At 36.8% G+C, this 16,172-nt stretch overlaps 1 protein-coding gene across 1 annotated transcript in view; it reads right to left on the minus strand.

Annotated features, from left to right (window-relative positions):
- The window catches only part of LOC139143672 (uncharacterized), a 78,747-nt gene extending 62,937 nt beyond the window's left edge, over nt 1-15,810 (minus strand). Inside the window, exons 1-2 of the mRNA XM_070714182.1 lie at nt 15,571-15,810; nt 14,178-14,473 (exon numbers count right to left, since the gene is read on the minus strand). Coding sequence (XP_070570283.1) covers nt 14,178-14,473; nt 15,571-15,769 — 495 coding nt within the window. The 5' untranslated portion in view covers nt 15,770-15,810. The remainder of the gene's footprint in view (nt 1-14,177; nt 14,474-15,570) is intronic.
- Between the last annotated feature and the right edge of the window lie 362 nt (nt 15,811-16,172).

Below are 16,172 nucleotides of genomic sequence, written 5' to 3' on the forward strand. Positions count from 1 at the left end.
CAAATATATAGAGATAGAGAACGTTCTAATTTCCATTTATGGTTGACTTGGTAAGGATAAAATAAGATTACTTTTGAGGAAAAAATAGAGTGGTCAATTAAAGAGTGGTCAAAGTGATAGGGTTTTTATGGTAAAGCTGGGCTGTAAGATTCCTCGTGCTATTTATAGCAATTATGCAATCTGTGTAAACAGTGCAACGAAAGTGTAACATGATTCCTTATAATGCTTTAGATGACCTTGAACTTCTTAAGTTACAAACATTTGTCTCTTCAGTGTGCTTTCTCTGAGTATGTACAGTCTCAACTTATTCAACAGAACTTACTTACAATGTTAATTTGAAAGTTAACATGTGCTTGGTTAATAGGATGAAAATAAAAGATAACCAGCTCAAGATTCTTTATAACCTGACAGATATGCTGTTTTATTATGACGTAAATCTTGATTTAAGCAAGTCTTGTTTACTTTAATTAGAATGTAATTAACTCTCGTTTATTTGCTATTATAGACTAATATAGTCTGATGAAATATGCAAATCTGTATTTTTACGGAATTTTTTTCCATTTTTGGTCAGGCCATCCTGAAATGAGCTATCAAAGATATCCACCTTCTTCATCAATACATGTGTCACAAAGGTTATTCTCTACATAACACAGCAGAGCTCTGTCAACTGTTGAGTCGCTTGTTTTTTCAAAACCGCTGGTCAGACAGCTTTAATATTTGGTTTACATGTTCCTAGGATGACCTTAGTGAGATAATTTCATACAGTCTGGAAATACTTAATTTTGTATCCATGTCTGTAGTAGCTTCAGGGACTTTGGCCCTATGTTTTGTATTCAGCAAGCCTGTATTCATGTGGATTCATGTGAATTCACGTGTATTATACTATAATACAGGTAACTCATTAATGTGAATTTATCTGAATCATTGGGTTTTCATGCAGTGTTTGTTATGCTTTTTTCAAATGTAAAAATCAGTCCTGTCTGATAGAAATTCAGAAATTAGGTTTGGATTCGGCGATGACAATAATAGTACAGGGAAACTGTTAGTCAAATCGAAAGAAAATCTGAACAAATTGACCTTTGGACTTGCAGTCTAGTATGTGGCTGCTGTAATGTGATAGTCTATCAAACGTTTGCCTGAATGCGTATCTTGCTGGTTTATTTACTTTTCAAAGGGATTTCAAAACTTGATTGGAAGCAAGTTTTGTTACAACATCTTGCAATTCTAATCCGATCTACTACATGTTGGGCTCACTTCAAAGCTTTTGGGGGTGAGGAAAATTTACCATGTCTTAGTCCTCGGAAATGGAAATTACAAGTTTTCCCTATGAATTTAAAACAGGGCTGACAGAAATATAGAATGTCAAACATCGGTAAATGTTAGCTGATTTTTGTTTAACTGAGATTATTTTTCAGGAACAGTTTAATCTTTCTCTTTCGAGGTGAGTACTACCCTAAGGTATTACGAGTCTTAAAAGGTTTCACCCTTGTTATGTATAGCTATAGGTTAAAGTTTACTTCAAGAGTTATTGTACGTTGAATGGTTCACAAAGCAAAGCGCACAGCATTGTTCATGCGTGGGTGACGGGCTTCTAATGTAACAACTAACATGTGATCCGGGTGCACATAAAATTGCTTCATTTGCAGAAAGTGAAACGTATTACAAGACCGATAGTTTGAATGACCTTCGACAGACTGGCATTTTTTCAATTTGTCATAATTTTCTCAAAATTATTTGACGATGACTATAATCGAACACAGTCATTAGCTAAATGGTATTCCCATTTTCACATTCATTCTGTACAATCTCTGAAGGGGCAAACGCTTACGGAGAACGGATGCCACTGCGTTATAACTTTACAAGTCCGGCCAAATCTCCTGATATTATCTTTGTAAACGCTGCTGAACCATGGACCTTCGAGAATGGTTTTAGCTGAACAAACTTAACTACATGAAAATAACATCGGGGAATTAGTGTCATGACAAATCACGTACACTACACAACCTATTGATCAACATGTCAATAAATACCATATTGGCTAATAAGCAGGCCAGATAGTACATTCAAGTAGAGTAATAATACGCATTTCTGAACAGGAAAGGCTGTTTGTAGTTCTCTTTTCAAGTCCTTAGCAACCATAGAAGACTGGGAATGACTACGTCAGCGTATAAATAGTGTTGCACAGGTCTTTTACTTTGATGTGAACTGTGCTACTAATGCGCAACACAGACCCTTGTTAACTGTCCCTCAGTGACCAATTGGTCAACACATCACAAACAAAGCTATACATTGATAATGTCAATCACGTAGCAGTGTAAGAGCGTGATCACGCATGATGTCCACATGTATAGCGCATGACATGGCGAGTTTCCATTTCAACTGTATGCAAATAACCACTGAACGGATTGCATATTGAAGATCTCTCTACGAATACAATCACAGGAGGGACAACACCCGGAAATATGAAACATCCATGTTTAAGTCATAAACGGTGCTAACATTGAAGATTTTGAGCCGCTACTCTGTTTCCCCTCCCAAGGGCATCTCACTAACTTTGTTACGTCCTTTTTGGGAGCCACATGGGACATGGGCGTTAATCTTGGAAGTGTTCCCTAATACTTGTGAGGAAATGCTGACAAGGAAAGACAAACGAGATTTTTCAAAGCAAAAGAAGAAGTGATTTGAATAATAAAGTGTTATGTATTACACGTCCAATTGGTTTGTAAGGATTGCCTATAAAAATTGAGTCACTGAGTAAATGGAAAATGTAAAATATTGGTTGTGAAGAGCTTACATTTGAATTATATGCAAATATTACTGAACAAATTATATATTGGAGGTGTCTGAGAAAACACAAGCGCTTGACACTTGATACTTGACAGAAGCAAACAGAAAGGAACAGGTGGAAGGAAGGAGAAGGTACAGGGACAACGATGGGCAATATGTAACATCCATGTATGGGAAATGAACGATGTTGTATTAGAAGACGTTGAGCAACTACTTTGTTTCTGTATTATGATGTCCACATGCTAGCTATTCCCTGAAGGGAAGCAGTAATTGTGTACAGTGTCAATTCCCCGTTCTCCCTACCATCATGCTAAGCTGAACAAACACGGTCTCAGTCAGCAAAAATGTAACAACTTAGCCGGCTATTGAACCACTCTTTTTTGGGAGTGGAGATTTAGCCGAGCGGTTCTCTCTGTGGCCTCTCCGCTAGGCGGCTGATGCCGTATGTTGTGGGTTCGAACCCGATTGAAAACTAGCCGTATTTTCTACCCTCGGTTGGTAGCTCTGCTGGTGGACAGAATTGTCCCCGAGGTTATCGTTCGCCCAGTTAAAGCGATGAATTCGTTTCTTCGCTTCGATAAAGTTTGTATGTGCGATGTGTGATAGTGAGCATGCGTGCGTGAGTGCTTCACGAACTCTACAACGTGTGGAGCGGTCTCAGTCAGAAAAATGTAACAACTTAGCCGGCTATTGAACCACTCTTTTTTGGGAGTGGAGATTTAGCCGAGCGGTTCTCTCTGTGGCCTCTCCGCTAGGCGACTGATGCTGTATGTTGTGGGTTCGAACCCGATTGAAAACTAGCCGTATTTTCTACCCTGGGTTGGTAACTCTGCTGGTGGACAGAATTGTCCCCGAGGTTATCGTTCGCCCAGTTAAAGCGATGAATTCGTTTCTTCGCTTCGATAAAGTTTGTATGTGCGATGTGTGATAGTGAGCATGCGTGCGTGAGTGCTTCACGAACTCTACAACGTGTGGAGCGGTCTCAGTCAGAAAAAATGTAACAACTTAGCCGGCTATTGAACCACTCTTTTTGGGAGTGGAGATTTAGCCGAGCGGTTCTCTCTGTGGCCTCTCTGCTCGGCGACTGATGCTGTATGTTGTGGGTTCGAACCCTATTGAAAACTAGCCGTATGTATATGTATATGTCTGTGTGTCTGTGTGTCTGTGTTTATATAATAGTATACAGATGTCATAAGCACAGCGTGGGAAATTTCAGTGCTCGATGCTAAGGCATAGCGTTTTCAATAAATAAATAATAACACGAATTACCTCAAGTACAAAGTAATGATATGTTGTACTTAAACGTCATGCATCCTGTAATCTCCAATCAAAAAAGTACAAGATTCATTAATGGTCTTAAAATTTGATTAATAATATTTGTTTTGGTGGCGACATTTTGAAACCGACTCAGAAGTGTGTTTAACAGCGCAGATTTGTCAGCATTGAAAAGGTATATCAGAAAAACTACACATTATCAATGCTAACAATCTACCCTCTGAGCTGGTTTTAAAAGGTCGCCACCAAAACAAATATTACATAATTATCAAATTTTAACACCGCCTGCATAGTACATGCCGATCATAGATATGCGAGTGTTGAGCTAGGATTCCTTTTCCCTCATCTGTCTGAAGATTGCAGGATGTATGAAACTTAAGTAACAGATATCATTACTTTGTACTTGAAGTAATTTGCGTTATTATTAGCTCACGTGTTCGCACACGTGGGCTAACGTTATGGCGATGTCTGTCTGTCTGTCAGTGTGTGTGTGTGCGTCTCTCTGTCTGTTTACACAATAACTCAAAAACGCCTGAACAGATTCAAGTCAGATTTTGTACACATGTACCATATCCTACTTGCAAGAACTGATTAGATTTTGGTTAGTGTGGATTAAATATTAATGAAGTTATGCATATCATTTTTTTCATGTAATAGTTTCTCTTTGGAGACAGTAATGACAGTGTCGACATATATCAAGAAATACTGCACAAAATTTAATGAATCGTTTCACAGATGGCAATCTCAGAACATTATGATGGTACTGCGAGTGTCATGTCAAATAACTGCTCATTTGCATATTAAATGAACTTTTGTATTTAGTGACATAACTCTGAAATGTCTGCACCAAATTTGATGATACATGCAACAAATATTGATCTGATATCTATCTCATTGTACTGAGATTAATTGGGCAGTGTCAAGTTAATAAATACCTCATTTGCATATTTTTGAAATTTTGTAATTAGTCATATAACTCTAAAATAACTGCACCAAATTTGATTAAATCTGCTGCAGACACTGATCAGACAGATATCTAATTGTGGTGTAAAGCTTTCAGTTATGTTAAGTTAATTAAGGGTTCATTTGCATATTTAATGAACTTTGTAATTAGGTATATAACTCTGAAATTACGTCACCCAATTCAGTAAAACCTGCTACAGATATTGATGTGATAAATATCTAATTGTACTAAGAAGCTTTGGACAGTGTCAAGCGAATAAATAGCTCATTTGCATATTTTATGAAGTTTTGTAATTAGTCATATAACTCCAAAATAACTGCATCCGTTTCATGAAATCTGCTGCAGATACTGATCTTACAGATATCTAACTTTGTTGTAAAACATCTACTAATGTGAAGTTAATTAAAAGCTCATTTGCATATTTAATGAACTTTATAATTAGGTAAATAAGTATGAAATTACGGCATCCATTACAGTGAAACCTGCTACAGATATTAATCTGATAGAAATCTAATTGTGCTGTGAAACATTGAGCAGTGTCAAGTTAATTGAGGGTTCATTTGCATATTTAATGAACTTAATATTAAGTGATATTCTCCAAAATTACAGCATTAAATTTGATGAAACGTGCTACAAATTTTGATATTGTACATATCTCATTGTACTGAGAAGCACTGAGCAGTGCCAGCAAGTAAATAGTTTTAATAATTCCAAAATAAATTCACCAAATGTGATGGAATCTGCTGCAGATACTGACCCGACAGATATCTACTGTGTTGTAAAGCATTTAGTGGTGTGAAATTTATTAAGGGTTCTTTTACATAATAAATAAACTTTTAATTAGTAAAAAGACTGTGAAATTTAATTTACTGCACAAACTTTGGTTATACCTGCTACAGATATTGATCTGATAAATATCTAATTGTGCTATGAAACATTGAAAAGTGTCAAGTTAATTAGTGATATTACTTTTAAATTAAAGCATTAAATGAAAGTAAACGTGCTACAAAATAACGCTTGAAAAACATCATCAACCAAGCATTTTTCTACAAAAACGGTTCACGCCGTTACAAATATGTGGTATTAGGGTATAATTCTACATATTTTGTTAAAAATATTACTAACGCTAAAGTGTTTTATACCGAGAAAGACATTATCAGTATGCTTGATTTCCTCATTGACAACATATTTGTTGAATTTGGAGGACACATTTTCCAACAGTGTATAGGAATTCCTATGGGCACTAACTGTGCTCCCTTACTTGCCGACTTATTTCTGTTCTCATACGAGGCAGAATTTATCCAGAACCTTATCAAGCAGAAAAAGGTCTCTGTAGCTCGAACTTTCAACCTTACATTTAGATACATAGACGATGTTATTTCATTGAATAACTCTGAATTCAGTAAATATCTCGCTATGATTTATCCTCCAGAATTAGAGATTAAAGAAACTACAGAAACGGCCTCTTCTGCTTCATATCTGGACATTTTACTTGAATTTGACTCTAATGGTCACCTTTCTACTAGGCTATATGACAAGAGAGATGATTTCAACTTTAGTATAATCAATTTTCCAAACCTATCAGTAATATTCCACTCTCACCTGCTTATGGGATATACATTTCCCAGCTTATTCGATATGCAAGAGCATGCAGTTCATATGGTGATTTTGTAGAGAGACATGGCCATCTCTCTTACAAACTGTTAAATCAAGGTTACACCAGAGCAAGACTTGTCTCTACATTCAAACGCTTTTTGGCAGGTATTGCAAGCTGGTAGATAAATACAATATCTCTCTTCGACAAATGATCACTGATGGCATCGGTGACATGGGGCCTTAGTTAGTGACCACTAAGCTTACCTATCTGACTTAAAGATTGATATATGGCGGTTGCCATATGTGGGGCAGGATGCGCTTACTATTTTCGAAACACCTGACATCACTTCTTGGTCTTTTGGCCCGAGGTCCATATATCTTTCTTTCATGAATTTGACTTTTTTTTGTACCGTCTATTTACTGTATGTTCTGTGCTGTTTTGTGTCTATTTTTACAACTATTGTCTTACAAATTCTGACCTAGTGTGATTGGATTATGGATTGGTATGATTGGGATTATTGATCTGATAGATATCTAATCGTCCCATGAAGCATTGAGCAGTGTGACGTTAATAAACAGCTAATTTGCATATTAAATAATTTTTTGTAATCAGTGATGTAACTCTGAGAGTACTAAGAGAAAGTTGCTTTAACATATCTCATTGTTCTATGAAGCGTACTACTATTAATGAAACTGTTGTAAAACACGCGTACGTTAGCACATTCAGTTAACATCATATATATATATATATATATATATATATATATATATATATATATATATATATATATATATATATACCTGATGTTAACTGAATGTGCTAAATAATATGTTCGATAAATAGTCAATTATATATATATATATAAATATATATATATATATATATATATATATATATATATATATATATATATATATATATATATATACGGCTACATTCTCTCTGACATTGAGTTTCTAAGTTGTCAAGATACCTTTGCATACGTCAGTGATGCTCATAGAAAAACTTCATGGCACGATAATTGTCTCTCGTCGAGGTCTGCGTATGACGCAATCCTGTCTGTTAAAGTTGTAAATGACTTCGTAGCCTCTGATCATCTGCCAATGTCGATTGCTGTTTTCATTGGTGACTTGCCATCATTAGACAACTCCGGTACGAAGAGCGTAAACGAAAGTTACAATGCAAATTGGTCCAAAGTGAAAGATCATTCCATCAAATTATATAACATCATGTCTGTTAGACTCCCAGAAGGTATCAATGTACCCCTTGAAGTTCTCCGGTGCGACAACAAGTTTTGTGAATTGGAAGATCACAAATGCCAAAGTGAGAAATGATCATAACACTTTTTGGAAGAAATTTCGTTCGATAAATAGTCAAAGTTTACCTTTATCTTCTAATGTGCACGGCTTTTCAGGTCAACAAAATATAGCGAATATGTCGAAAGATCACTTCAGTTCGTTACTTTCATCTGTGACGAACAATAATTATGAGAAATTCGGCACGTCGTGGTTAAAAGTTCCTGACACCATAAGGGAAAGTCGAAATTTTATCAGCTGATGTTGCTGAAGCGATTGTGAAGTTCCCTCTTGCAAAATCTATCGGCCATGATCATCTGTCTACCGAACACTTCAAATATGCTAATGAACGTATGCATGTAATGCTAGCTTTTGTCTTTTACTGCAATGTTAAATCATGGTTTTCTTCATGAAAATCCAATGAGAACTATACTTGTTCCCTAGTCAAAGACAAAACTCGTGATATGTCCAGCAAAGATAATTATAGACCAATCGCCATTGCCACAGAGACTTGTAAGATCTTGGAATTAATTATTTTAAAGCGTTGTAAGGATAGTCTGAATACCACAGATTTTCAGTTTGGTTTGAAACAGAAACATTCTACTGATTTTTGTATTTATGCCATGAAAGAAATAATTTCCTATTACAGTTATCTCAACAGTCCAGTATTTGTACGTTTTCTAGACGCAACCAAAGCATTTGATCGTGTCAATCATTAGGCTTTATTTAAAAAACTCACAGATAGAAACATGCCGTGGTATTTAATTCGGACGGTGTCATAATGGTTTGGTACCGCACACAGTTATTTTCTGTTAAGTGGGGAGATTATTTTTCTTCGTTTTTTCAGTGATAAACGGCGTCTGTCAAGGTAGTATTCTGTCTCCATACCTGTTTAACGTATATATGGATGAGCTTAGTGCTCGTTTAGAAAATTGTAGAAAAGGCTGTATCATTGGTGGACTTATCATCAATCACCTAATGTATGCAGATGACATTGCGTTGATGTGTCCTTCTGTAAGTGGTTTGCGTAATTTAATGCTAATCTGAGAAACATACGGCTTTGAACATGATATAGATTTTCACCGAAACAAGTCAGAATGTATATACTTTTTACCGCGTAAATTTGGTTTGACTATACAAATATGGTCCCTCAAGTTCATTTAGGGGTAAGATTTTAAGCGTTGCCTCCGAACACAAGTATATTGGTTATATTTTTTCTGACACAATGACAGATGACGCAGATATCAAGAGACAAGTACGTAGATTCTATGGTCAAGCTAATTCATTGATTCGTAAATTCTCAAATTGCAATAACCACGTGAAAGTTTCTCTGTTTCGTTCTTATTGCACTAATATGTATTGCTCCCATTTATGGTGGCTATACACTAAGAAAAACATGAATAACCTCAGAGTGGCATATAATAATGCTTTTCGCATTCTCTTAAGTTTACCACGTGACTGCAGTGCGAATAGAATGTTTGTATCGAACAACATTCCATCTTTCGATGCTCTCAGACGAAAACTGTCGTATAATTTTTTCATCAGACTGCACAATAGTAAGAATTGTGTTCTGAACAAAATTGTGAATTCTCATGCATTCGTCGTCTCAAAATATAATGAATCGTATAGAAAGTCGATGTATACTGTGTAATCGGCAGTACCCGCTCGGTCCTTTTTAATTAATCCTTTTTAAAATTTAAATAATCCTGTTTCGTGTTTTTTTTTCCGTTCTCTTTTCATGCTGCTTTATCTAGTCTGGCTGCTTTGTTTGTTGTCTGCAATTTGCATTTTTCTTCCTTGTCCGTGTTCTTATAATTATTTTATATAGCATAGTAAGATATGTTTTTTATACAGGATGTATAGATTCCTGAGCTAAATAAATAATAAAAAATGATAATAATAAATATATACTCTGTAATGCTTTTTTATTGTAAAAATTAGTGCTGGCTTTTGGAAATTTACTAAGTAGATTTGATTTCGAGGATATCAATAATAATAGAGGGAAAATTCAAGTCAAATCCAGGAAAAATCTTGACAAATCGACCTTTGGACTTGCACTATAGTGTGTGGCTGCTATATGTCCCACACATCAGCGAAGGTGAGAGTCGAAAAAAATGTTTGCCTGAATGCGTATCTTGCTGGTTTATTTACTTTTCACAGGGATTTCAAAACTTGATTGGAAGCAAGTTTTGTTACATCTTGCAATTCTTCTACGATCTACTACATGTGGGCTCACTGGAAAGCTCTTGGGGCAAGGAAAACTTTCCATGTCTTATTATTTGGTATTCGAAATTTCAAATTTTCCCTATGAAGTTAAAACAGGGCTGACGGACATATAGAATGTCAAACATCGGTAAATGTTAGCTGATTTGTATTCTTGAATCAAACTTTGCACAGTGACCCCTGATTTTTATTCTTCATTTCGTAAGAGTGAGGATGGCAGTTTAATTGCGATTATGTTGCGCAACGGCTTAATCTTTCGCTTTCGAGGTGAGTACTACCCTAAGGTATTACGTGTCTTAAAAGGTTACACCCTTGTTTTGTATAGAATGGTTCACAAAGCAAAGCGCACAGCTTTGTTCATGCGTGGGTGACGGGCTTCTAATGTAACAACTAACATGAAATCCGGGAGTACATAAAATTGCTTCATTTGCAGAAAGTGAAACGTATTACAAGACCGATAGTTTGAATGACCTTCGACAGACTGGCATTTTTTCAATTTTTTATAATTTTCTCAAACATTATCTGACGATGACTATAATCGAGCATAGTCATTAGCTAAATGGTATTCCCATTTTCACAGTGAAATCGCCGAAGTGGCAAACGCCTATGGAGAACGGATGCCACTGCGTTATAACTTCACGAGTAAGGCTAGATCTCCTGGTATTATCTTTGTAAAAGCTGCTGAACCATTGACCTTTGGGAGTGGTTTAACTGAAAAAACTTAACTAAATGAAAACAACATTTGGGAATTACGGTCATGACACATCACGTACACTACACAACCTATTGATCAACATGTCAATAAATACCATATTGGCTAATAAGCAGGCCGGATAGTACATTCAAGTAGAGTAATCATACGCATTTCTGAACAGGAAAGGCTGTTTATAGTTCTCTTTTTAAGTCCTTGGCAACCATAGAAGACTGGGAATGACTACGTCAGCGTATTAATAGTGTTGCCGAGGTCTTTTACTTTGATGTGAACTGTGCTACTAATGCGCAACACAGACCCTTGTTACCTGTCCCTTAGTGACCAATTGGTCAACATATCACAAACAAAGCCATACATTTATAATGTCAATCACGTAGCAGTGTAAGAGCGTGATCACACATGATGTCCACATGTATAGAGTATGACATGCCGACTTAACATTTCAATTGTATGCAAATAACCACTAAACGGATTGCATATAGAAGATGTCTCTACGAGTAAAATCGAAGGAGGGACAACAACCGGAAATACGAAACTCCGTGTTCAAGAAATAGGCGGTGCTAACATTGAAGACTCTGATCCGCTACTGTGTTTCACTAAATTTATCACGTCCTCTTTGTGGGGTGACATTGGCTGGAGAGGAAGGAAATGATTAAAGAGGTGAATATTGCAAGATGCATTTTGTGAAACTGAAGTTGTAATGTGATGTTTGACTGCTTCGAAAGAAATGTAAGCATCGAAAAACAGGTATCAAGTGTCTGAGCAAATACAAGCGCTTGACACTTGATACTTGACCGAAGCAAACAGAAAGGAGCAGGTGGAAGGAAGGAGAAGGTACAGGGACAACGATGGGCAATATGTAACATCCATGTATGGGAAATGAACGATGTTATCTTGAAGGCGTAAAGCCACTATTCTGTTTTTGTATTACGATGTCCTGTCGCTAGCTGTGTCCCGAAGGGAGACGGCGATCGGTAATAGATGTTCACTGTTGTTTCCCGTTCTTCCTGTCATGCTTAGCTAAATAAACATGTATATATACGTCGTGATGTATTTGAATTGTGAAAATCAGTGTTGTCTACTGCAAATTCAGTGAGTAGGCTTGACTTTGGCATTGGTATTAATAATAGAGGGAAAGCTCTTGCTAAATCGAAAGAAAATCTGGAAAATCGACCTGCCGACTTGCACTATAGTATGTGCTGTTGTATGTTCTACACACGTACCAAACTGGGGACTTAGATTACAGGATATTACAGCAAAAAACCAGATGGATGAACAGTCTCATATACATTACGGTTACTTTTTTGTACGAAACATACAAGTTTCTGTAGATAACATCGTAGATAAAAAGAACCGACTCATTTAAGTGCCTGGATAGACCACACAAGGGAGTGCTAAATTACTTGTCGTGTTGATTGTAGAGACCAAAGTTAATAAAAGGACAGGACTCTGGCACTCTGGCTAACCATAAGACGTACTGATGCCAAGCTGTTTTTATAGACACACAAGAATAAACAGTGGAGTAAAGTGTCACTTAGACGTCTGTCAAGATTTACTTCTTAGAAAATGCATGCCCTTCAACTCAATACATGAAAGCATGGCTCGGTGTTTTCATTAAAAGTCTTTTTATTAAAACTTGCATATGACAGAATAAAAACCAGTATTCAAAAGACATTTTTGTCTGACATGTGGTAATCGCTGCTTCATTCATTCCTCTCAGAGTCTCACTGTTTATCAATGTGTCTCGCAACAAATCCTAATCAGCATTTGTCTGCATTCATTGTATCATGTTTCGTCTACCTAGAGTGTTGACATAGACCGACATCAAACTGTTTAGATATCATCAACATGATAAGTATTTCGGCACCTCCGTATCATAACACTCAAATGAGTCGGTTCTTTTTATCTACAATGTTATTCTACAGAACTTGTCCGGGACGTACAAAAAATTATACGTTATGTATATGAGACTGTTCATCCATCTCGTTTTTTGCTGTAATTGTTTGGCATCGTGTATTTTTTGTGACACTTAACATGAAAGGTCACAGGCTACAGTTAAAACGAAAGGACGTTGAAACTAGTGTCTAAAATCTTATTTTCATTTCGCTTTTTAAAGTTTTTCAACAATATTTTCTTTGCATATATAAAGCAGTTAAAGGATCCCAAGCCCGTGTATATGGAGAGAAAATACTCTCAGGAGAGCCTTTTGAGAATATGCAATCTTTCTGATCTTGGACCTGTCAACCAAAAGTATGTTTTATATGCTCTCTTTTGTACAAGACGTGGCATCAACATCGAAGGTATATGGTCAGAAATACTGCCACAACAACAAAAAGGTCGTGATAGTTTCTTTTCAGAACGTAGCTGCATGCATGCATGTAAAAACGTGTGAACTGTAAAATGCAAAAACAACACCAGAGTAATGAGGATCGAGATAGACTAATTTTGTCGCACGTTGGCGACATATATTTTGGACACAAACTGAATACTATGGAAATCTTCATGTTTCAATCCTGCAGCAAATTTGCATTGTTTATCATGGCCTATCCTTCGCATCTGAACCACGTGACTGACAAAAAATTCACATTAATGGTTTGTTTACATGCTGGAGAATGTAAATAAAAATTTATCATCGTAACTTTACAGCTAAAACGTAAATTGTGATTTCTGTTTAAGATCAAAATCGATCACAAAATAAAATGAAGCTCTTATGTGCAAAGTTTAGACTCTTTTTACAAAAAAAAACCCTCCTGAATTGCAATATACTGCGCGCGTGACAGTGCGTCGTGGACTGCAGAAGTTTTGGGGCTCGCTGATTTTCCCTTGGGAAATTTTCGTAAATTTTGACGGTTTTCGTGGGTTCGTTGATAATGTAATGAACATAACAGACTTTGCCCTGACCATTAACGTTTATTTATGGGCAAGGGCGAGAGGAAAGCAAGCCTCGCCCCATTTATTTTGGCTTTGCTCTCGCCCCTGCCATTATTTCTATAATATTACATATTGCGTCTTGTTGCATTTTAATCCGCACAAAATCAAGTCCAACTCAAACTCATGTAGGGAACCCCAAAACAATCTTCGAATAGATGTTTCTAACTGCAATTTTCGAAAGAGGGGTATAAGAACTGCCGGTGAAGTGACTCGTATAGTTTAAAAATGCAATTTGACGCGTCTATAGCACTTTCGGACAAAACACACCCAAGTCGTTTCATTATATCTGACAAAACAGACAAAGTCACCTGAACAGTTTGTAAACTTGGAATTTTGACAGGCCGGGATACATTGTCTAATCATATCTTGTCACTGCGAAAATAGGTAACGCACCTGACTGCTAACAAAAGCTTCAGTGTTTTCTTGCTCTTCAATCTGTTTGTCTTCGCCTCTATTGAGTTCTCCTTCTCCTTCAGTACTGTCACGAATGATCTGTCCTACTCCATTCGTCTCGAGTCCCCTCCTCTGTTTAGGTCTATTTTCGTCATCCTTTAACTTATTTTGTTCGTCATGTTCAACTTTCTCTCTTGCTTCCTCTTGCTGCCCTTCGTCCGGACAGAGTCGTAGAACCACGTCTGTACTGAAGCTGCCAAAGTTTATTTTCCTCTCGCTTGTCTTGAATCCTGCGCCTGTGGTAAAAAACAAATCAGACTTTGTCACTGTACCAGTAGGGTACACATTACTAAGTTAAATCAATGAAAATGCATTTCACAAGGCTGTTACAAGGTTTGCAGTCGCTACACTAGCGCGGATATGATGAGGGATCGGTGCTTTTGAGTTTTGGTCGGTATTTTAGAATTTCAATGAGATTTCTGACATATGCTGACAAATACATCATAATAGAATTGAAATACGCCTTGTCAGTTTAACATGTTTCGATTTTTATGATACTGATACGACCAGCATGCCAATTCAACTTTAATATAAAAGATCACATAATAAAACCTATTTTTTTAACTAAATTAGTCGTTGCTATGTGAACTCGCTCGCCCTGTTTCATAAGTCAATGTAAAATAGCAACCACTCTGTCGAGCTTGATAATAAAAAGTAAGACCAATTTGAATGGCTGATAAGACATACAACCAGAAACGCTAATGGCTCTCTCTCTCTCTCTCTCTCTCTCTCTCTCTCTCTCTCTCTCTATATATATATATATATATATATATATATATATATATATATATATATATATATATATATATATATCACTGTTGAAACGGGTCGTGGAGACCTTGATGGTTTTCATTTGTCAGAATATGGGGGTCTGGTATGTGGTGCATTTCGTGGACTCTAACAGCCTTAATGGCATTACAATAGTATATAGTGAAGTGCCCCCGTAGAAATTTGTCTTGTTGTCATTTTCAGCCCCTTGTTCCGCTTTTTCCACCTACAATGTATATTTCACGTTCGCTTCTGTCTGTCGCATGGGTGATTTCAATGTAAAGGAAATAACTAACTCTACTTTCCTGGTGACTACTTAGTACAACAATATGAACATAATACAGAACAAACCAACCTTGAACGAGTATTTAAGGGCAAGTATCACTTATTGGCCAATCGAGAAATTCAAACATCTCAACCCATTATTACCGAAAACAATTGGAACGATGTATTAAGTTAAAGTTGAATAGTATCCCTCCAATAATTCTTTACGTGTACGCCAGCCGAGAACTTTAGACTTGCATATTCAAGCATGACGATGGTGGAAAAAGCGAAGGTAACTTACCTATTGGATATGAAAACTTTACAATAAACGCCCTTCTCGCTCCATCTTGATCGTTGTCTTCCCTGTGGTCTCTGACGGACTCTACACTATTGTTTTGTAAAAAATCATCCTTCTGAAAGTAACCTTTAAGCGTGTTGACGATTTCACTATAGTCTAAAACATTTGGAACGTCGCCTACTACCAGTATTGACCGTGACATGGCAGCTAGTTGGTGTCAAACAGCCTTACTGCGTGCAATGGTACAGGCTATATTCACTGTAACTTCAGGGGCTCAGGAGCCGAGTACAGTTCTGCTGGTCTCTGACAGGTAAACTAAGCTTTGGTGATTTCGCAGTTTGAAATAGTTCAGAGAATTTTGCAACTTCTTTATATTTGATTGGCCAGTTTAGTCATGTGGTCAGCCGTGCTGAAGATCTCGTGGTCGTATGACATAATTTCCGCCTTCATTGTACGGTTGCGCGGTAGGGCGAGTCTGTTCTCGTGATTGCGCATACACAGTGTGACCAGTTCACTGAATATATTGGGCAACATCATAAGGAGTAAAGGTCACAGAATAATGAAAACTAATGTACTGTACAGCAAATGCAGCTTATTCCTTTCAG

This window comes from Ptychodera flava, chromosome 11, assembly GCF_041260155.1.
Source record: "Ptychodera flava strain L36383 chromosome 11, AS_Pfla_20210202, whole genome shotgun sequence".
Classification (NCBI taxonomy): domain Eukaryota; kingdom Metazoa; phylum Hemichordata; class Enteropneusta; family Ptychoderidae; genus Ptychodera; species Ptychodera flava.